Below are 22,643 nucleotides of genomic sequence, written 5' to 3'. Positions count from 1 at the left end.
CTGACAGTGCATTATCCACATATCTCGCGTTCCATCTCGTCGTGTCGGAGGCGTGGCGGTGACATGGCCTGCGGCGTCTGCCAAAAATCGAGGGGGGGGGAGATATTTCACTTTACAGTGTCGGCATGCTTCTGAACGAAAATGAGCTTAATAAGATAGTCGTCGATGCGATGTGTTTTTGTTTTCATTTTGTACCTAGGTTTGCGAATTGTCTTTTCAGTCTGCACCTGGGTTCGCGAAGCCCCAGACATTGTCTGGTGGGAAGGCCAAGGTGGTCAACACTTGAAACACGAGTGCATATCAACTGAAATGTTTCCCACTTTTGGCATCACTGGCGTGAGCGGCGGTCTTGCCAACCCACTGCCGTGTTCCGTGAGTGAGTTTGCCGTGTGTGGAGGCAGACAGCTCGGTGTACGATGGATGCGGGACGGGAAATGAAGGGAAACTTTGTGTAGCGAAATCCATTTGGCACAGGAACTGCGGGGAAAGCTTCAAGATGAAAGAGATCGCATCAAAGTGTTTTTATTTTGGCGCGCTCTGGGCGCCTGCCAATCCCCGCCAATCGTTGTTCCTTTTCCTTCACTTTATTTGATTCCGCGGGCCGTGCCTGCTCGGCCTGCTTGGCCTGGCTTGGCCGGGCCGCAGCCGACGACAGCCCGATTAGACCTTGTTCGGTTTGTTTCTAGCAGACGGAAAAGCGAGGCTCACTTTCCCCCCCCCCCCCACACACCGCTGCAGGAAATGTGTCGTTTCATTTCGCGTGCGGCGCCGAGCCCACTTCGTTATTTCTCGGAGCCAGCGCCTTGCGGGAAGGAAAAAGGAGTAAACCGGAAAAACGCAAAGCCGTTCAGGCTGTTCGACTGCACCGCACCGCCTTCACGTGTGGCTCCGAATCCCACAGCGGGCCCCGCGAAACAAAGCACGCCTCCCGTTCATTTCGATGTGTCGCGCGACTGTACAAACACCACCGCCTTGTAAACGCGGTCGGATTATTTAAATGCGTTGCCTGCAAACTTATGAAGGATCCAATTAAAAGGAAGGCCCAGGACGGGCCTTTAGCGTCCTTTAGCACGGCCCCGCCGCCCCCGCCGCCCCCCAACGCCCCCACCGCCCCGCCCCCAGCCTCAAGGATCTCATTAAAGAGTTTGTGTTGCCACCCTCACCACCACCCCTCACTCGGCTCGGCCCCGCTCGGCTCTCTCGGCCCTAATGAGATGTTAGCAGCCCCGCCGCCGCTGCTTTAGAGAACCAATAAGGGGCCAGGCCGGATCGGATCACCCCCAGCCTCAACCAATCACTGCGACGCACTGCGAGGCACTGCGAAGCACTCAACGCCAGCGAGGCAGCGCGGCGCAGAGCAAGCCACCCACCAACACCAGTCAATTTCGACCACCGGCTCTGCTTCGCCATTCCGCGTGTGTGAGGGGAGGGAGAGAGAGAGAGAGAGCGGGCCCGATGGCCGGCGCAGGCGGCCAAAAATCTAGACGCTTTTTGAGCTCCAGGGTCGCTAAATAGGCCTTGAACCGAGCTTGTGACTCTACCAATGGTTTCCTCGTTCGGAGAGCTATCCATTGGTGGGGTCACACTTTTCCTTCGAGTCCGATTTAGCGACTCCGGAGCTCAAAACGCGTCCAGAGTTTTGGCCGCCTCCACCGGTCTTCTCGCCCACTAAGCTTCGCCCTTTCGACACTGGTGCCTTGTGGGAACTCTAGTGTGGCAACACTGTTCTTCACGCCAAATGGCTCATTCTCGTCCTCGAACTTGGAAGTCGGTCTCTCGCGGACTCCTCGAATTAGGTCCGAGTGTCGCCGCGAACTGCGCGGCTCGGGCGGGGACGGCGCGGGGACGACCCCGGCAGGGATTTCATATTCCGTGCCTCCTCTCCCTGTTTGTCCTAAACGCTTTTTCATTCTTCGCTTAAAGGAAAGAGGGGGAATCGTGGCTTCGGGGCATCGTTTATATACGCGGAGAAGATTAGATAAAATTGGAGGGGAAGGCTGCTCCGGGCTGCGAGAGGAGTGGGCCGGTGAGGGGGTGGGGGTGGGGTGGGGGCGGCGGGTGACACCGCTCGCCGGAGAAGTTCAACAGTCGCGTGGAGAGTGTTGAATTCTATGTTGGCGCAGCACAGTGGGCCAGAAGACCGGTGGAGGCGGCCGAAACTCCAGACTCGTTTTGAGGTCCAGAGTCGCTAGGACTCGAACCGAACGTGTGACCCCACCAATGCGGATTGCTCTCCGAACGAGGAATCCATTGGTGGGGTCACAAGCTCGGTTCGAGTCCCATTTAGCGAACGCGTGTAGGTTTTTGGCCGCCTGCGCCGGTCTTCCGGCCCACTGTGCGTGCGGAGGCTCCAATCGGTGCGGGCAATCTAACGGCGCCAGTCCATCTATTGGGCGACGATGTTGGCCAGGCCGCTTCGATTGGCCGGTGTGGCGTGCGTGATAAACAGCCCTCCACTGCACTGGTGCCTGTCGTCACACTTTTACGAGCACTGTCTCCCTCGCACACCCCTTAATTATTGCAATCAATCGTTTCCCTGCGCTTTGCGATACCAGTGTAACAACTTTCTGTGTTACGCCGAGTGATTCCAGTCGCTCTGTCGCACTCATAGGGCTCTCCGGGTGCGAGAGAGACAGAGCGGTCTTCTGAGTCGCTCGGCTGGCCGGCTCGTGGCCCGCCGAGGCCTTCGGGACGTCCGTCTGAAACGGAGCGCGCTGGGACGGGCCGGCCAGCACTCAGGGAGCTCCTACACTGGGAGTCATTCATCTGACTGACGAGGCGCTTTGAGGTCACGCCATCGCGGCACGAAGTGCTCTACCGGCCCGCAAATGACCCGGCCGTTTTACTGGGCTCTTTCTTTTGGGCCTCGGCCACCGCGTGCCCGGTAAACAGCGCACAGTGGGCCAGAAGACCGGTGGAGGCGGCCGAAACTCTAGACGCGTTTTGAGCTCCAGAGTCGCTGAAGGGGACTGGAACCGAACGTGTGACCCCACCAATGGATTGCTCTCCGAACGAGGTGGGGTCACACGTTCGGTTCGAGTCCCACTCAGCGACCCTGGAGCTCAAAACGCGTCTGGAGTTTCGGCCGCATGCGGCGGTCTACCGGCCCACTGCGCTGCGAAGGCTCTTTTTTGCAGTGTGCTGACGGAGTGGCGTTGTCTGTGTTGCAGGTGTGGTTCCAGAACCGGCGCGCCAAGTGGCGGCGCCAGGAGAAGATGGAGGCGGCGCGGCTGGGCCTGAGCGACTACCACTCCGTGGGCCGAGTGGGAGGCTCCTCCCTCGCGCTGCCCGTGGACCCCTGGCTGTCGTCGCCACTGCTAAACGCGCTGCCCGGCTTCCTGAGCCACCCGCAGTCCGGCTACCCGTCGTACCTCACGCCCCCCGTGGTGCACCAGGACCCCGGCAGCTCGGCCTCGTCGCCGCCCCCCGGGCCCCCGCCCCCCTCCCTGCCGCCCGGCGCCCAGGGCGACCCCAGGTCGTCGTCGATAGCCGCGCTCCGGCTCAAGGCCAAGGAGCACGTCGAGTCGCTGACCAAGGGCCTGCAGATGGTGTGACACGCCGCGGCGACACCCCGGCAGGGCCCGTAGCGCGGCGCGGTGGATTTGCCAGAAGACCGGTGGAGGCGGTCAACACCCCGGACGCGTTTTGAGCTCCAGAGTCGCTAAGTAGGACTCGAACCGAACGTGTGACCGCACCAATGGCTTGCTCTCCGCACGAGCAATCCATTGGTGGGGTCACATGCTCGGTTTGAGCCCTGTCTAGCGACTCTGGAGCTCAAAACGCGTCTAGAGATTTGGCTGCCGGTGCCCGTCTTCCCCTCTGCGGCGCCAAAGACTTCGGCGTGGCGGGCCCTGCCTGGCCGGCACTGTGCTTTCCTTAGCCTCGAACTGGCGCGGCTGACTTCAACGGAGGAAGCAAGGCCGAAAATCGGGTATTTTGACTTTCAGATGACATTGTCATGTTTTCGCCTGCTCGCTTCGCGAACGGTATTCCATCACGGAAGTTACCTTCCCGGGGAACTTCGCCGTTTTTCAAGTCGAGCCTGTGTTAAATATTAATTTATTTTTAAGGAAACTTCTGAACAGTGTAGATCATGTTTACGTTTCATTGTGCACAGCAATCATACTAAACAGTGGTTTGCGGTTCTTGTCCCTAGTCAACTCTTCGAGCAATGCTGTTTGAATCGAACATTCCAAAGTCGTTTTTGATATAGTGTCCTTACAGTGAGAAACTTGAGGCCAATGATTGCACGAGTTCTGGCAGCCAGCTGGTTGACAACTTACGCTAGCGTTTCAGCCGAATGAGACGAAAACTATTCTGTCTTGAGACTTGTACGATGTGACAGCTGAAAGTGTTTCTGCCTACGTAAAATACCGGTAAGAATGAGCCAAACTCATAAAATAAGGTTGTACCTCTGGTACTTGTGATACTCCAACACAGTTAATATGTGCCATTTTGGAATGATGATGCTTTGGATAACTCTTGGCAACCCTTGGAGAGCCTGTACTGCCTGCAAGTGTCTGTGTAAATAGATTGAGAGCTTCTTGTAAACATTGTATGAATGGATGAAGTACAAAAAACCAAGGTTCTTTGTTTATACTGTGGATATATATATTTATAAAAATGTGTTGTACAGGTTAGTGTATTTATTTATGTTACCATTTTGAGGGAAGGGTTGTTTAGTACGACCAGAAGGAAAACGTTCTCTCTTTTCTGCCTAAATAACGTAAAGTATACGAGAGGTTGGCCGTAGTTTGGCAAGTGTGGTTCGTCTAAATTTGCTGTTTTAGACAAACATTTCCAGTTTCAGGCTGCTTTCATATCCAATTGTGTTCCTTAAAAGAAAAAAAAACACTGCGTCAAAAATATAAAGGCATCTTTAGTTTTAATTGTTACTCAACTTCTTTGCAATAATCCCCAGATGGGTCAGGGATTGAAAATTGTAAGCAAGGCCCTGGCTAGTCCTCTGTGATCTGTATAAAAAATCGTTTTAATGTCTGTTTTTAAGTAATTTGTAACGGTTCCCCTCGATGTACATTCGGCACTCTTTAGGCATCTCAAAATAATCCTCTGTGATGTGTACAGGTATAGGCAAACCCCTTCTTTACGACATTGGATTGCACTGTGTATTTAGACGTCCAAAGCTAAGTGGAAGGTGGTGCTGAAATAAAAGGCGTGAGCTTCACACCTGCGTACTATAATTTCCCCTGCTTCATCCACGCCACACCGAAAAAGCTTCACAATTGTGTAGCCCGTGACAAAAGACCCAAGAAATATCAGAAATGACATATCATGATCGACGTAAAACCAAGAGTCAATCCAAGTGACTCAGTCACTTCGTGACCAAACCTTACACGAGTCCACGCCGCTTGGGCCCCGTCCCCGCGTCAGAACCGTTCTTTTTTTAAAACAACCTGTCGACCGCGGATCAACCCCCAGCAACGACATCGATCGAAGGCATGGCTGCATTGTTTTAATACCCCCATTAAGGTGATTACGTAAAGCGAATAACCTGGTAGCGTTATCGTGGATGTTTGGCGGCGGGGCGGGGCGGGGCGGGGCGTAATGCCCGTCATTTGTGTTAACCGGCGGCCAAGATAAACAAAGGCTCGTGACGGCATGATTGCAGCGCGAGTAAGCCATTCGATCATCCTCCGAAATTCGGCCAGCTCGCCACGGACAGGCGAAAGGCACCGATCGCACACAAACCCTTCGAATTCGAAACGTGAAAATTCGAAATTCGCTCACAAACTTGTGATGTATTTCTGGAAAGAAAATCACTTGAAAAAGGGAGTGGAAATAATTGGGTGGAATTTGGTTTCGGCTTATTGCTGCATTCACCAGCACCACTCCACTGTCGGGGCCAAACTCCGTCCATGCTGGTGTTCCGTCACTTGGAGAATCAAAGAGAAAGTGTCGGGGAGGGGCTGTGATAGACCGGAGGGGGCGGGGGCCGAGCGGAATGGCAGAGAGAGAGAGAGAGAGAGAGAGAGAGAGAGAGAGAGAGAGAGAGAGAGAGAGAGAGAGAGAGAGAGAGAGACGGAGTGGGGGAAGGAAGTGGGAGGGAGGGCGTTGCTTGCCTGAGCTTGACTGTTGAAACTCCCCAAGTGGCGTCTGCTAAGCGGCGCGCTGCGTTGTTAGAGTGCTAATTAAAATGCGGCCCAGACTCAAAGTAAATTAATTACAGCGAATATAAATTGTAGGGGATAGAGAGCCAAGCACACAGAGAAAACACAGCCGAGGTGGGATTGTGTGCGGGGCCCTGGAAGGCCGCGCAGGCCACACGGGTACTTGGTCAAACTACCCCGATAACCGCCAGACGGCGCACAATTAGTGTCACGCGAACCGCGTATTTTTCATACCGGCGCTGCCCAGATTGGTACTCATTGGTATTCACATTCGCAATTACCCAGTTCGAATCGGGGAGACGGCACTGGAAGAAAAAAGGCCACGAACGGTTTGGGCCATCCACGCGAGAGAGAAAGCTCTCCTTTTTTGGGAACAGTGAGCTAATTGGTGCGCCTCCAGTGGTCCTGGAAGGGGAGGGGCTGGGAGGGAGGGAGATGGGAGGGGCGGAGGATGGCCGTGGGGCGGGAAGAGAGGGAGAGAGGAGGGAATGGGGGAAAGTCTCAGCTTTTCATTAAACCAATTGCGAACGCCGCCGGGCCGCCGCCTTTTTGCACCAACAACACTTATCTAAAAAATTAGGACTTAATTGACTCGAGTCTTCGCTTTTACAATTTAGATCCCGAGTTAATTTATTTGCTCTGACGGTAGTGGCGAGAGCGTGGCCCAGCCGGGGCCGAGGCCAAGACACACACAACTGGGCCTTTGAGGCTCCGGGGGCGCCGAGGCCCACAACACGGTGGCCAATTGCTTCGAGTCCTTTGAATCGCTACTTCCTCCTCGAGGCCCCAATTTGCCCCGAACGCTGCTCCAAATTCTCGATTTAACTTTCCGACCGCCTCGGGGAATCGGGTACACTGCCAAACCTCGTGAACCGTTTCCGGCGGGGCCGAAAAACCCACCCCGACGCGTACCGCTCGTCTCGGTCCGCCGCCTGCGGATCCAGTGTAGGCAACCCGCGGAGCTCCGGTGTCGCGTGAAGACAGGTGTGGCCTACGCTGCCAGGGGCGCAGGCTCTGGGGCCATCCCAGATCGGCGAGGAGGGAAATCAGAAGCCAAATTTACAAAGTTTTCTTGAGTTGTGCGCCGGTCTTCTTCTTCTTCTTTTCTTCTTCTTCTTCTTCTTCTTCTTCTTCTTCTTCTTCTTCTTCTTCTTCTTCTTCTTCTTCTTCTTCTCTTCCTCCTCCTCCTCCTCCTCCTCCTCCTCCTCCTCCTCCTCCTCCTCCTCCTCCCACTCCTCCTCCCCCAGTGCCCGTTGATTAGTGCGGACAAACGGGGATTAGCATTTTATTGAACGGGTGAAGGGCGTGACGGTACACTGTGGCAGACACGTGCCTCCTCTCTGTCCGCGTCTTTGTGGCTCTATAAGGGGTTTGACGCTTGGGCGGCGCGGTTAGACTCGGCGCTGGCACGACCGGGGCAAGAGCAATTCGGTAGCGCGATGGATAAAGGTGCCGACCTTGGGAATGACAGGTCACCGGTTCGAAACCGGACAAATGTAAAAAATTTTCGGCACTGACTGCTTGCAGAGGCATATGAAAAGAAGTTTCAACACCAGCTCCGACGCGGAGATTAGCATGGCATCCCGGTGGCTCAGAGGTTTGGAGCATGGTGTGGGAAGTGGCAGGTCCCGGGTTCGGGACCGGTAGTGTGTGCAATTTTTTTCGGCGACCAATTGCTTGGGGAGGTATATCCAGAGAAGATTGAGTACCAGCGCAGGCAGGGCGAGTGCTGTGGCGTCCCGGTGGCTCAGTGGTTAAGAGCATGGTGTGGGAAGCGGCAGGTCCCGGGTTCGAGACCGCTCTAAGTACCATTTTTTCGGCGACCAATTGCTTGGGGAGGTATATCCAGAGAAGATTGAGTACCAGCGCAGGCAGAGCGGGTGCCATGGCGTCCCGGTGGCTCAGTGGTTAAGAGCACGGTGTGGGAAGCGGCAGGTCCCGGGTTCGGGACCGGTAGTATACACAATTTTTTCGGCGACCAATTGCTTGAGGAGGTATATCCAGAGAAGATTGGGTACCAGCGCAGGCAAGGCGAGTGCCATGGCGTCCCGGTGGCTCAGTGGTTAAGAGCAGTGTGGGAAGCGGCAGGTCCGGGTTCGGGACCGGTCAAAATACCAATTTTTTCGGGACCCTGATTTCTCGAAACGGCCCGCGCAGGAGGGGAGTGCCAGGCATCACCGCTGACAAACTGGTTCGGTGGTGAGCGGCAGGGGTAGAGGAGTTGACTAGACCTCGGCACTCGGGGTCGAGGGTTCGAAATACCCAAAGTGGTACCTCTGAGGTAAGGCTCTGAATCTAGGGCTCTCACTGGGTACCACAGAAACCGCGCGCACTTCGGGTGGCCCAGCCCAATACGCACAAACCCCACTTAATCTGTCGAATTGCGCGGCAGGGAGCGTCGGATGAAGGCCCGGTTCCCATAAGAACACCGAAGCTGATCGGCGGGTCTCCTTGAGACTTTCGTATTGCCACTTTTTGCCGTCAAATTTTTTTTGCAGCTGTATTAGATTGTTTCGAGTCCCGTTCAGCGACTCTGGAGCTCTGCACGCGTCTAGAGTTTTGGCCGCCTCTACCGGTCTTCTGGCCCACCGAGACGGGGCTGGGAGAGCCTCCCCGGCCGGCCAAAATGGCGCCAAAATGGCCATCATCCGTGCGGCCCAGTGGGGCCCCCCGCGGCCTGCGGTAATGACTTGCCCTTATTAAACAACTGGACGCGTCAGCCGCACTGGTCGGACTGGACCGCGCTGGACCGCTGGGCTGGTCGACTCCACGCGGCGCGGCGCAGCGCGGATTGGTTAATCCAACCCACTTTGCGGTCGGCTGCCCTGCCGGCCACTGCCGGTGGTGGGGGCGTTTGAATTTGTCTCTCTCTCCGGGTGGCTCTCCCATCGCGTACCCGGGGCTGGCTTTCGGGGCAGGTGGGTCGTGTCGCACTTTTTGACTACACTAAAAACTTTAGTATGAGTACACACATAGGGCACTGAAGTGTGTGCTTAAGGAGGACTTAAGTGCGTACTGAGCTCAAACTTAATTTTTCACTGTACTCACAGGCGGATATTGTAATGTGGGATGCCTACCTCCAGGAGGCTTCGAGCGGCAAAGATCGGCCTGTGCCTCACCGCCTGTGTCCGACGTGCAGAGTGCGTCCCCCCCCCCACACACGCACTCACACACAACACACACACACACACACACACACACACACCGATTACTTAAACGACTGTAACTCACTCCGGCCGTCTGCTGCACTGGCCTCTGCGGTCCCGGCGCGTTAAAGGAACAAAGACCGTGTAATCCCTCGACGGCTTTTGAGACCGCAGCGCAGGCTCTGTCTCTCTCGCACTCGGGCGGCGTGGCGCAGGGACGCGAGGCGCGAGAGAGACAGAGCTCGACGCCGGGCGATGCCGGTCGCACTACTTACTATTACTTAACCCCCCGACCGGCCGACCGGGGAGCGTGAAGACGATTTAACCTCTTTGCTTGTTTGTGACGCCGCCTTTGTAACGCGACACCACGCGGCACAAAGACCGCACTGCCGCACTGCGAGCTCGAAAAAAAAGCGTGCCCGCCGCACAGTGGGCCAGAAGACCGGCGGAGGCGGACAAAACTCCAGACGCGTTTTGAGCTCCAGAGTCGCTAAATGGGACTCGAATCGAACGCGTGACCCCACCAATGGATTGCTCGTTCGGAGAGCAATCCATTGGTGGGGTCACACGTTCGGTTCGAGCCCCATTTAGCGACTCTGGAGCTCAAAACGCGTCTCGAGCTTTGGCCGCCTCCGCCGGTCTTCCGGCCCACTGTAGTTTGGCGGTGTGGCGGCCGCGGCGCCCTCCACAGGGGCTGGTCATTACCACTCCGATTCGACTTGATGGGATGGCCCGCTGATGGAATCGGATCAACACCGTTTATTTTTGTTGTTTTTGTTGTTTTTGTTGGCGTGGGCAGTGGCGTGGGCAGTGGCGTGGGCAGTGCCCAGCGCCGCCGATCAAGATTGTGCCCCTAGTTAGCCGATTCCTGTCGTGGCGTCATGTCAGCGCTTGTTCCGACCGGTAATGGATCCACTATTGACAGGGCCAGGGAGTGCACAGACCGGTGGAGGCGGTCAAAATCCCGGACGCGTTTTGAGCTCCAGACTCGCTAAATGGGACTCGAATCGAACGTGTGACCCCACCAATGGATTGCTCTCCGAACGAGGAGTCCATTGGTGGGGTCACACGTTCGGTTTCAATCCAATTTTGCGAATCGATTTTTTAAAATTTCAATATGTATTTGTTTGGAGTACTAGTCCGATTTACACTTCGGGGGTTCTGGTTCTCAGCTCGTCGTGTGCGGGGCAGTGCGGGGCAGTGCGGTGCGGCGGGCGCGCGATGCCCGCTCAGTGCGGCACGCCATCCCCAGCCCTCCCCGTCCGCGACGCTGGCGCGCTCTGTGTGGTGGCGCGGGCGGCTCGGCGGCCGCCCCGTGGTGGTTCGCGCCGCCGCCGCGAGGTGGCGCCACACGGTGGCGCTATGCCGCGGACGGGCCGGTGCAGCCGGCGGGGCCTTAGCGCCCAGCGGGGCGCATGTGCTCGCCGGCGATACCCCGCGCCCCAGCGCACCGGGACGGTGCTGGGCAGACCCGTTTCAACCCCAGCTGGGCTCCTCCAAGGACACGCGGCAACCGCGGCCACCTGGTCCGGCCCTCCGCTCGGGTGTCCTGATGCGGCGCACAGTGGGCCGGAAGACCGGTGGAGGCGGCCAAAGCTCTAGACGCGTTTTGAGCTCCAGAGTCGCCGAATGGGACTCGAACCGAACGTGTGACCCCACCAATGGATTGCTCTCCGAACGAGGAGTCCATTGGTGGGGTCACACGTTCGGTTCGAGTCCCATTTAGCGACACTGGAGCTCAAAACGCGTCCGGCCCACTGTGCGTTACGGTGGCGTTACTGGGAATGTGCACGGGCTCGGCGTCTGGAGTCTGGAGGGAGATTGCTGTTTGGCTCGCTGCACTCCAGGAAATGAACTAGCAGTGTGCCGAATGCCGCCGAACGCCGCGGCCTCGAGCAGATCGTTGTTCTCTCGTTACGGCCGATTGTTTCAGAAGAGCGGGCCCTCCTCGGCGGCGGCGGCGCTTGGCAGTTGAGGCGACAAACCCCACCAATTGCAGCCGCGCCGAGATGGAACGGAGGCAGACGCCGGCCTGTCGCACAGTGGGCCAGAAGACCGGTGGAGGCGGCCGAAACTCCAGACGCGTTTTGAGCTCCAGAGTCGCTGAATGGGCCTCGAAACGAACGTGTGACCCCACCAATGGATTGCTCTTCGAACGAGGAATCCATTGGTGGGGTCACACGTTCGGTTCGAGTCCCATGAAAATGAAACACTCTGCTGTTTCCCTCCACTTGCTCCGCCCCCTGCACCACCTTGCGAGGGCAGCAGCCCCTCGGCCTTCGGCAACGACGCCAAAAACGACACCGAGACGGCGGTGGTTCGTGTGAGAAGAGCCCCTGCTCTTTCCCCTTCATTTCCCCCAATTCGCCCCATTTCCGACTTCCGGCTCCTTCCGGTCCGAGGCGGGGTGGGGTGGGGCGGGGTGGGGCGGGGCGGGGCGCAGGCTGGACCGACGCAGGGGGCCCGCCACACCGAGGGCCCACCACAGCCCCAACGTGGCGCGCAAACTGCCGGCTGTGAAGTAACGACGTTAGCTTCGTCTCTCTCTCTCTCTCTCTCTCTCTCTCTCTCTCTCTCTCTCTCTCTCTCTCTCTCTCTCTCTCTCTCTCTCTCTCTCGTTCGGAGAGCTGTCCATTGGAGGGGTCACAAAGTCCCACGTAGCGACTCTGGTGCTGAAAACACGTCCGTTATTTTGGCCGCCTCCACCGGTCTTCTGGCCCACTGTGAGTCCGGCTCGTCAAAGTGTTGCAATTACCCCACAGCCGACGGCCATCGGCCAGCCAGCGGGCAGCCAGCGGGCAGCACGGCGCCCGTTCCCACCCCTGGTACCCGGCCCTGGTACCGGCCACGTGTTACCACCTAATCTTATCGTGTACCGCCGGTAGTCCTCCACCTGGACAGCAATAAAGCACCCATTATCGGCAGCGATAGATCGACAGACTCGGAGATCGATCCGTCAAAACGGAACGCAAACACGCCAAGCCCCTATCTGACTAATGAGCTAAGACCGCAAATAATTGGGCCTCCCATTCGCAAATCGTCAAAGCCGAGTGAGGAGCCAATTTCATCGCATCTCTCTTTTTTTTTTGTCCGTGTCGTCGAGCTGACCGACAAAGGACTCAAGGACCCCATTGGGGCCATTCGGGGCGACGTCGGGCGACGCGCTGTCTGGGCCGTGCGGGGCCTCCGTCGCCATGGCGACATCTCGCACACACGGACACTTTCGTGTGCCTGAGTGTGTGCGCGCGCGCGCGCGTGTGTGTGTGTGTGTGTGTGTGTGTGTGTGTGTGTGTGTTTCGATCGTCTGTTTGTCCCTCGTGTGTGCGTGTGTGTGTGTGTTTGTGTGTGTGTGTCCAGCACGCTCCGCCGCGTCTTGCGGGTGGCGGTTGGCGCGGTCAAGGAACACAAGGGACGCGCGTCGTCGGCGTCCTCGTCTCGGTGCCCCGGTCGTCGGCGTGCCTTGGCGGCGTGCCTTGGCGGTATGGGCCTTGGTGGAGGCCTTCCAGGTGCGAGGCGCGCACGCCAATTCGGCGGCCGATTCGTCCATTCATTGGCGGCCGACTCGGCCATTCATCGCGCCAATTCAATTTGCCGGCCGGCCTCTCGAGTGGACTCCCCGGACTCCGCGTTCTCCGTGGACGGGCCGCGCCAAATGAAGCGGCAAACGCGTCGCCGATACACCGTCAAGGAGACCGGCGCAGGCGGCAAAAGCCCCGGACGCGTCGTGAGCTCCAGAGTCGCTAAATGGGACTCGAACCGACCGTGTGACCCCACCAATGGACTGCTCTCCGAACGAGGCTCATCGTCACTGGGCACTGCCTTGCCACGTAGTCGGGCGGCAATGTGCACTTTTTACCAGTGTCGAAAGGGTTGCCAGGGTTACCAGGTCCAGCCAGAGGTCGGTTGGCGGTGAAGTGACCGCGCGCGGTGCGGGCCCAATTGCACAGGTGCGACTCGCCATAACCAACGAGCCTGCGTGTGTGTGCGTGTGTGCGTCGGTGTGAATGGCGCACATCGGGGTGATACGCCGCATCCGCTGCGAATGGAAATCGGGCCGTGTTCCGCATCGTGATGACGTCACGTGATGACGTCACGTCCGCAACATCCACACGACACTTGCCGCCAACCCGTTCCTCGCGCCGCGCCGCTGCCAAGTCAGGTTTAGGTCGACAATGGACGCGTCATCAGCTTCACTGCCCGAATTTCGGCCAGGAACGCTTGCTTTACCACCCAATTCCGAGTGTGGTGCGACAGGAGGAAAACTACCCCCGCAGTCAGTGCCCTCGCCAATAGCCCCGTCGCTCTTCCCGCGGTGCTCCGAGCGCAGAGCGACGCAGAGCCGCTTCCCACACCTTGGCGCGCCTTGGCGGAGTGGGCAGAGACAATGCGCTCATCGGCTCGCTCGTCGGTACCGGGACGCACCGCGACGCACAGCGACGCACCGCGACGCGGCCGTGGAAACGGACGCCACAGTGGGCCAGAAGACCGGCGCGGGCGGCCGAAACTCCAGACGCGTTTTGAGCCCCAGAGTCGCTAAACGGGCCTCGAATCAAACGTGTGACCCCACCAATGGATTCCTCGTTCGGAGAGCAATCCATTGGTGGGGTCACACGTTCAATTCGAGTGCAATTTCAAACGACAAAAAATTTGTCCGCCGACGAGAGCGGCAACAAGCGCGACGTGACGGGCCGACTGCGCAGGTTGGCCCGATCACTTTCAGCGCGGCTAAAGAGCGGGTAATTGAACCACCCTCGCCGGCCGCGGTCGCCGCGCTCGCCGCTCGTTCGGCCCTACCCCTGATTGGCCCATTGTTGCCCCCTCCCCCTCCCCGCAGGAGGGGGTTGGTGCAGTAGTTCGCACGCCGCTCACCGACCCGGCCAGATCACATCACTCACACTCACTGATCGACGGCGTCCCTCGGCGCCGATTCCCCCTCCCCTCCCTTTCCCCTTCTCCCCGCCAGGCGCGCCGCCGCGACCCGGCAGCGTCCAGCCAGCAGACCGATTCCGAGGGTCGTTTTCGTCTCCCTCGCACCGACAGCGGACGCCGCACGAGTGCGAGGGAGACGGAGCGACGAAGACGACTCTCGGAATCAGTCCGCAGACAGCAGATAACCCAATCAGGAGCGCGGACTAATTTTCTCATCGAGCCGGGCTACTGCCGTCACGTTAGCAGCGTTAGGGAAGCATGACCTGCTTCCGGCAGAGAGAGAGAGAGAGAGAGAGAGAGAGAGAGAGAGAGAGAGAGAGAGAGAGAGAGAGAGAGAGAGAGACGCACCTCCAGCCCCGTGTTTGCACTGCTGGTTACGACGTGCGCGAGTCAGGAGCACTACAGTGGGGAATGATTAGGGGCGTGGAGAACAAACAAAGCATCATGTTTTTTTTTAAATTGTTTAAAAAATTATGAAATGCAAACTGACATGGGTTTCTTGCTGCTAGCGCTGCCGGATTCGTACAGTGGTGGGCCAAAAAGACCGGTGCAGGCGGCCGAAACTCTAGACGCGTTTTGAGCTCCAGATTCGCTAAACACGCCTCAGACCGAGCGTGTGACCCCACCAATGGATTGCTCTTCGAACGAGGAATCCATTGGTGGGGTCACACGTTCGGTTCGAGCCCTGCTCAGCGACTCTGGAGCTCAAAACGCGTCTAGAGTTTTGGCCGCCTCCACCGGTCTTCTGGCCCACTGTGCACCACTAGACCGGCATGGCGGCCCGGCCTGGGCAAATAGCGGCGGTGATTCGCTTTGCCTGGGCGGCTCCCCCAACACGGTGCCCACACTGCAAAGGCCGCCCCCCAGCCTCATCAGGCAGGCCAATAAACATGATCTGGACACAACACCTGGGGCAAATGAGGTGGAATATCGTATGACGCGCGCGCACACATGCACACACACAGACACACACGCACGCACGCACACACGCGCAAACAGGCTCATGCACACATCACATGAAACTTATTCACACCCACCGAATTTGTCAACACGCCACAATACACCAGGGAGCTCCGCCAGCGGCTCGCAGCCTTGCAGTGGCGCAGCGTGGGGTAGAGGAACAAACCACAGTGTCGCGGTCCTTAGCGCGCGTCCCCTTCGAGTCCTTCTTCTCGTCTCCTTTCTCCAGGAATCGGCCTTCTCCTCCCATTCTTGTTTCCTTTTTTGAAAACCGCCCCTTTCTTTCTTACCGCATGGCCGGCCCCTTGAATTCGGAGGAAAGATCACCTGAGGTCTGCTTCAGCGACGCCCCACGCGTGCCAGCGCACAGTGGGTTTGCCAGAAGACCGGTGGAGGCGGCCGAAACTCTAGGCGCGTTTCGAGCTCCAGAGTCGCTAAATGGGACTCGAACCGAACGTGTGACCCCACCAATGGATTGCTCTCCGAACGAGGAATCCATTGGTGGGGTCACGCGGTCGGTTCGAGTCCCATTTAGCGACTCGGAACGCGCATTTAAGTCTCCGCGACCACAAGTGGTCCTTGCTAAGTAGCAATTAGCACTCGGGCCGATCGGGGCCGCCGTCTGCAGCCGGCAGTTGAAATCCCGCGCCCCGGGGGGTGGCGGGGCCGGGCGGGGCGGGGCGGGGCGGGGCGGCGTGGGGTGGCGCGGTGGGGTGTCCGCAGCGCGCAGTGCATTGTGGGCCGTAATAAGGGGTTTAGACATCATCGTCTGTGGTTTCAAAAGGAAACTGCATTAGTTAAGTTTCAAACAAGCGTACGGTGTTCGAACAGCCTCCAAAGTAGTGTAATAATGTTCATTCTGTGTGTGTGTGCTCGCAAGCGCGCGTGTCTTCTTCTTCTTCTTCTTCTTCTTCTTCTTCTTCTTCTTCTTCTTCTTCTTCTTCTTCTTCTTCTTCTTCTTCTTCTTCTTCTTCCTCAGTAGTCGTAGATCCTTCGCCAGTCCACCCCTTCCATTGAGGGAGACACACACACACACACACGACAAACCAGCGGCAACAGTGTCACAAGGCGGTGTGGCCACAAACGTGAACATAATCTGCAAGCTGCTACCGCCGGCTACTGATGCCGCCCTTACGGACACACACACACCACACACACACACACACACACACGCACACGCGCGCGCGCGCACACACACACACACACACACTCGTTGTTGGCCAACACCATTCATAAGGAGGGCCTTTGGGCCGAGACCGCCTATCACCGCCAAGAGGAAGCGAAGCGTCATTTAGCGTTGAAATGTTACACTGGGGCCGCAAAGCTGGTGTAAAAAGTACTCTCGTGTGACTGGTTGTGAATGCGGCTCCCTCGTCCCGCCCCGCCCCGCCCCGTCGCCCCGGAGGAGGTCTCTTTGGTCGCCAACGGACGGGGGGAGTGAATTTCGTTCTGCAACTACACTGCCAATCCACCCAAACGACGGCCTGTTCGGGTGGCACGGGCGGCACCAAAGTTTCGAACGACATTGTCACACAATGGTGAAATCTGTGGTGGCAACTATTGGTGTGGTGGGCGATCGCTGAAGTTGTCCAAGCCGGTCGGACTGGCGGCACACGGCATGGCCACGCCCAGGACAACAGCCATTACAGCATCATACTCATTGTACACATTGTATCCGAGATCCGAATCCGCCCCCCCCCCCTCCCGGGCCGTCGCTAATGACGCGCCACTTGATGACAACGTTTGTAAATAACACGGTGCAACCGCAGCGGCCGCCATCGCGTCGCTTTCTTGCTAGTGTCACGCGCATTTCGGTGGGACTGCAGAGCTTGACCCGCCCCGCCCCGCCCTCGGGTTCGGGACCGGTAGTATAAACAATTTTTTCGGCGACCAATTGCTTGAGTAGGTATATCCAGAGAAGATTCAGTACCAGCGCAGGCAGGGCGAGAGCTATGGCGTCCCCGGTGGCTCAGTGGTAAGAGCAGGATGTGGGAAGCGGCAGGTCCCGGGTTCGGGACCGGTAGTACACAAAATTTTTTTGGCGACCAATTGCTTGAGGAGGTATATCCAGAGAAGATTGGGTACCAGCGCAGGCAAGGCGAGTGCCATGGCGTCCCGGTGGCTCAGTGGTTAAGAGCACGGTGTGGGAAGCGGCAGGTCCCGGGTTCGGGACCGGTAGTATACACAATTTTTTCGGCGACCAATTGCTTGAGGAGGTATATCCAGAGAAGATTGGGTACCAGCGCAGGCAAGGCGAGTGCCATGGCGTCCCGGTGGCTCAGTGGTTTAGAGCATGATGTGGGAAGCGGCAGGTCCCGGGTTCGGGACCGGTAAAACACACAATTTTTTCGGCGACCAATTGCTTGAGGAGGTATATCCAGAGAAGATTGGGTACCAGCGCAGGCAGGGCGAGTGCCATGGCGTCCCGGTGGCTCAGTGGTTAAGAGCACGGTGTGGGAAGCGGCAGGTCCCGGGTTCGAGACCGACCAAAGTACCATTTTTTCGGGACCTGATTTCTCGAACGGCAGCTCAAGAGGAGTTGCGACATCACCGCTGACAAGCTGGTTCGGTGGCTGAGCGGTCAGGGTAGAGGAGTTGACTAGACTCGGCACTCGGGGTCGCGGGTTCAAATACCCAATGTGACCCCTCTGAGGTAAGGCCTCTGAATCTGGACTCTCACTGTACCACAGAAACCGCGCGCACTTCGGGTGGGCCAGCCCAATACGAACCCACTAATCTGTCGAATTGCGCGGCAGGGAGCGTCGGATGAAGGCCCGGTTCCCATAAGAACACCGAAGCTGATCGGCGGGTCTCCTAGAGACTTTCGTATTGCCACTTTTTGCTGTCAATTTTTTTTCTTTTGCAGCTGTATTAGATTGTTTTGAGTCCCATTTAGCGACTCTGGAGCTCTGCACGCGTCTAGGGTTCTGTCCGCCTGCCGGTCTGCCGGCCCACCGGCGGGGCTTTGGCCGCCGCGTCCTGCCCCACCTCTCCGATTTGAATGCGATTCCGGCCCCAATGCGCGGCTCCGCAGACAGCATATATATTTCTACTCGTCCCGCACCGCCGAGCCAGATTGGCCGTCCGAACCGCTGTTTTTCTGTCCGCGCGATATATCCCCGCCCGTCTTGTTTTGTTTCACGGACAGCGGGGGATCCTTTGCCAAATTCGTTCTCACTTGATATGAAACTGAAAAACTCATTTCCGGTGAGTGTGTGATGATGTCGCACCGGCCGCGGGCACCGCGGTCACCGCGGGCCAATCAGAGGATCAGAGTGTTTTTATCCCGCAGTGCTGCCAATACACCGGCCGCTCCATGATGCCAACGTGATTGTTCCTTTTTTGTGCAAAGCGTAGGAAATTATTGCTCTCATGTGTGTGTGTGCGTGAGAGGGAGAGAGAGAGAGAGAGAGAGGGGGGGGGGAGAGAGAGGGAGAGAGAGCATGTGTGTGTGAGTGAAACCGATATATGGCTCCGTGTTTGTGTGGTTCAATCTCTGCCGTCACAAAAATTGGTCTGGCCCGCCCGTGCCTTTCGCTCATTGTGTTGTCAGTCGAAATTAACACTTGACCGCACTCGTGCCCTTTGTAATGCAAAACTCTTTAAAAGGGATCGCTCTCCTCGTTACCAGGTAGTAGTTTATCCGGGGCTGATCGGATACAAAGAATGGAGTACGCTGGGATTCGAACTCCGGTCCTCGAGACTTTACGGGGTGGGTCTCCGATTTTCGGCCTCCTGGAGTTTCGGTGCAGCAGTGTCCCAGTCTCACAAATCATAATTTTCTAATTTTTATTCTACGCCGGGTGCCTTGTCAACCACTCAAGGTGTCACCACCACAATAAAAAAATTGATTCAGTTGGAATCAAACTGTTTCTTTTTCACATCGATTCAGATTGGAAAATTGTTGACGCTGCTTCGCGAGCTGGTCCTCACGGTTGGGCCATCCCTTGTCCCCGGCACTGCGAAATCGGATTCATTCCCTGAGTCGCGTTTGCTGGCCACTCTGGTCAACGCCCCACAAACGAAGGCCATGAATATCATTAACTGCCCCAAGTGACCCATGCTAAAACTTCAATGGCGCCAAAGTCCAATTCTTTTTTTCTTCCCGCCTCTATTTAATGTCGCGGGCGAGAAAATGGGGTGATTAACGCCCCATCCACGCACACACATGCACAGGCTGTGCCGGGCTGTGTTTAAAAGGCGTGATGTGGTTTGCGAAAAAAATAAACGCCGAATGGGTTGTGTGACGAAGCGGGGCGGGGCGGGGCGGGGCCCCAGGCGAGGTGTAATGCTGTTACAAACGAGTAATCAACGGGCCACCCTTTCCACGCAGCCATTTAGACGCACTAGAGACACTTTCACCCTTTTTTTAAAGTTTTTTTCGCAGGTTTTTGGTGGGGGCGTGGCGTGGGGCAACTTTGGCGCCGAAATTAAGTCGTTTCGAGGCACTCCAGGCACTCGCCGAGCTCTCGGGCCACACCTGCACGACGTGCGAATGTGTGTTTCGAGTGCCCACATTTGGAAACGGTTATTTACCCCTTTTTGGCAGAAAGGTGTGCGTGCTATGACAGCCCCAACCAAGGCAGCCCACAAGCGTCATTCTTTTCGACTTTGTTGTGAGTCTCATTTTTATTTTGGACTCTTTTTTTGTTTGCTTCTGTTTTGTTTTTATTTTCATTTTTTGGCACAATGGTCTTACGCCACTTTGCTTGTTTTCTCTGTAAAATTTTCTTTTTATGGAAGAAAGGGTGGTATTTGTGTGGATTGTGTGAAATCAGAAAGCTGTTATGTTTGTCATTTTTTTTAATAAAACAAGAAATATATCATATCTTTGCACTGATTCAAGTTTGGTTAAGTATTGGCAGCATACATATATTTATATATATATTTATAGATATCTATAATAAAAAAGCAGAATAACAAGTGTACAGGTCTAAAGAAGGACAATTTTTCTATAATTTCTATAATTACAGACGTCAATAAGTTACTCATAAATTAAAATCCACTAGACACATCATGGCTTTCGGCCAAAGCAATGAGTACCAAGGCTATTTTATTTACAGAAAAGTCTATGAGTATACACATTAGTCACGAGACTAAAACAAATCAAAAACGAAAAACAAATGATATTCAACAAGTCCTACTCTGTATTGTCTTCACGTGTCAATAAAGTAAATGGAGTTTCCTCGCATGGTCAAGAACACACTAACCTAACAGCACTGATGATTTTCAAAAAAAAAAATCTGAGAGAAATGCCTCCTAAACAACAACAAGTATGGCACGTTGACTACTAAACGAAAACAAGACTACGGGCTGTCGGCGCGGTGGTCGCGGTGGTCGCGGTGGTCGCGGAGGTCCTTGGCGGCGAGTCGCAGGCTGTCGATGCTGGAGGTCTTCCTGGCGTCCAGCGGGCCGACGGGGCCGGCGGGGCCGAGGCCCTGGGGGCTCTGCGAGGCGGCGCGCGACCGGGAGCGGAGGTCGTCGGGGGAGGGGGCGGCGTCGAGGTGGTGGTGGCGCGGCTGGTGCACGGGCTGCGGCGGCGACGGCGGCCCGCCGTGGTGCGGCAGGAAGGGCAGCCCTCCGGACAGCATGTACTGCGACAGCATGTGCAGCGCCTTGGAGGGCTGCGCCGGCAGCGACTGCAGGGACTGCAGGGACTGCAGCGAGTGCCAGGGGAACGGCGGCGCGCCGGGCAGGCCCAGGTTCAGGGTGGCCGGGTTCAACACCAGCCCGGGCCAAAAGGGCTCCGGGCCCAGCGGCGGCGGCAGCGGCAGTCCGGGGTGCACGGCGAAGTCGGGCATGCCTGCGGGGAAGGGGAGCGTTAGATTGCAGGACAACAAGTTGGGCTGGAAGACCGGTGGAGGCGGACAAAACTCTAGACGCGTTTCGAGCTCCAGAGTCGCTAAGCAGGACTCGAACCGAGCGTGTGACCCCACCAATGGATTCCTCGTTCTGAGAGCAATCCAATGGTGGGGTCACACGTTCGGTTCAAGCCCTGGTTCGCGACTCTGGAGCTCAAAACGCGTCTGGAGTTTTGACCGCCTCCGCCGGTCTTCCACCCCGCACTGTGGGCTCCTCCGCGAAAGCCTCTTTGTGACTTTTGATGTGAGCTTTTTAATTGGCTGGGCTTACCTCCGGGCGGCTGGTGCATGAAGGAGGTGGTGTCCCTGCCCAGCGCCTTCTCCCGCTTCCGCCACTTGGCTCGCCGGTTCTGGAACCACACCTGCAACAGGGAGGCGAGGCAAACACGTTAGCGAATATGCGGACGAGGCGGCGTGGCGTTTGAAGTACGCCGCGTCTTATTATAAGGGGATCGCCACCCTCGTTAGCGTGTGTGCGTGTGTGTCTGTGTGCGTGCGTCTGTGACGTCAGCCACACGTGTCGGCAGTATCTCCAAGTGGGTCACACCCAATAACAACATCTTCCCGCCTTCTGCCCAGCCAGGGCGCAAACAACGAGAAACCTCGCGTCTGCAGTTTTTTTTTTTACAGGTACATAGTTGGGGGGCGACTCAGTGCATCTGGTGACACACGCGGTCACCTAACCGAACCTAGACAGCTCGACTTTAAACAGTAGATAGGTGTGAGTCTATGATGACTTCATGTTTTCATCAATGACTTTTCAATAAATTTGTTGTAAACAACAACAACAAAATGAGCAAAGTTTTTGAGAAACCACGACGGCGCAGACGCGTTGTCTGCTAGGCGCAGCGAAAAACCTCTTCACTTATTCACCCTCTCCCTCACACCTCCCTCGCACCCTCCCCTGCCTCTCTTTCACTCTTTCGCTCAATTAGCCAAATCGGGCCAATTAAGTGCGATTCCGTCCAATTGTGGTGGCGCGAGCTCTAAGGGGCTCAGTCTGCGGACCGGACGGCCGTCGCGGGGTGGGGGTGAGAGAGAGGGGCGGGGGAGTGGGGGTGTGAGGGAAAGGGGGGAAAGGGGGTGGGTCCGAGCGGGCAGCTCTGAAAGGTCGGTCCTTGGGAAGATCCCGGCAAGCTGCGCGAAACTCAATTAGGAACCTTCTCCTCTCTCTCTCTCTCTCTCTCTGACTGGCCATGAATACGTGTATGATGGCGGCTAAGTCCGAAATTAGAGCGGCCATTGACGCTGCCTCCTACGTTAGCGCGTCGCCCCGCCGCCAAGGTGTGCCGAACAACTCTAGACGCGTTTTGAGCTCCAGAGTCGCTAAATGGGATTCGAACCGAACGTGTGACCCCACCAATGGACTCCTCGTTCGGAGAGCAATCCATTGGTGGGGTCACACGTTCGGTTCGAGTCCCACTTAGCGACTCTGGAGCTCAAAACGCCTGGGTGACTCGTCAGCCCCGCCAAGCTCTGTGCTGCGAGGCGGAGCACTGTGAAGCAGACGAAAAAGAAGGGAAACTCTCCAATACAAAGAAGCGGGTTTCAATCTTTAATAGCAGGTTTCACCCCTTAGTGCCCCCTCCCCCTCCCCCCTCCTCTCTCTCTCCCTCTCT

The 22,643-nt window shown here is 56.8% G+C and overlaps 2 protein-coding genes across 2 annotated transcripts in view; one reads left to right on the top strand and one right to left on the bottom strand.

The window, feature by feature from the left end:
- The window catches only part of LOC117648407 (retinal homeobox protein Rx1-like), a gene marked incomplete at its 5' end in the record, with an annotated part of 32,767 nt that extends 29,145 nt beyond the window's left edge, over positions 1 to 3,622 (top strand). The window contains one exon of the mRNA XM_034390914.1: positions 3,171 to 3,622. Within this exon, the coding sequence (XP_034246805.1) occupies positions 3,171 to 3,554 (384 nt within the window). The remainder of the gene's footprint in view (positions 1 to 3,170) is intronic.
- Positions 3,623 to 4,292: 670 nt separating this feature from the next.
- LOC117648406 (homeobox protein prophet of Pit-1) overlaps positions 4,293 to 22,643 on the bottom strand; it is a 29,137-nt gene continuing 10,786 nt past the window's right edge. Inside the window, exons 3-7 of the mRNA XM_034390913.1 lie at positions 21,296 to 21,386; positions 20,759 to 20,966; positions 4,797 to 4,835; positions 4,413 to 4,599; positions 4,293 to 4,361 (exon numbers count right to left, since the gene is read on the bottom strand). Of these exons, the coding sequence (XP_034246804.1) occupies positions 4,293 to 4,361; positions 4,413 to 4,599; positions 4,797 to 4,835; positions 20,759 to 20,966; positions 21,296 to 21,386 (594 nt within the window). The remainder of the gene's footprint in view (positions 4,362 to 4,412; positions 4,600 to 4,796; positions 4,836 to 20,758; positions 20,967 to 21,295; positions 21,387 to 22,643) is intronic.

The sequence above is a fragment of the Thrips palmi genome, unplaced genomic scaffold (assembly GCF_012932325.1).
Source record: "Thrips palmi isolate BJ-2018 unplaced genomic scaffold, TpBJ-2018v1 HiC_scaffold_3, whole genome shotgun sequence".
NCBI lineage: Eukaryota > Metazoa > Arthropoda > Insecta > Thysanoptera > Thripidae > Thrips > Thrips palmi.
Note: the sequence above shows the minus strand (reverse complement) of the source record. Positions and strands in the feature narration are given on the sequence as shown.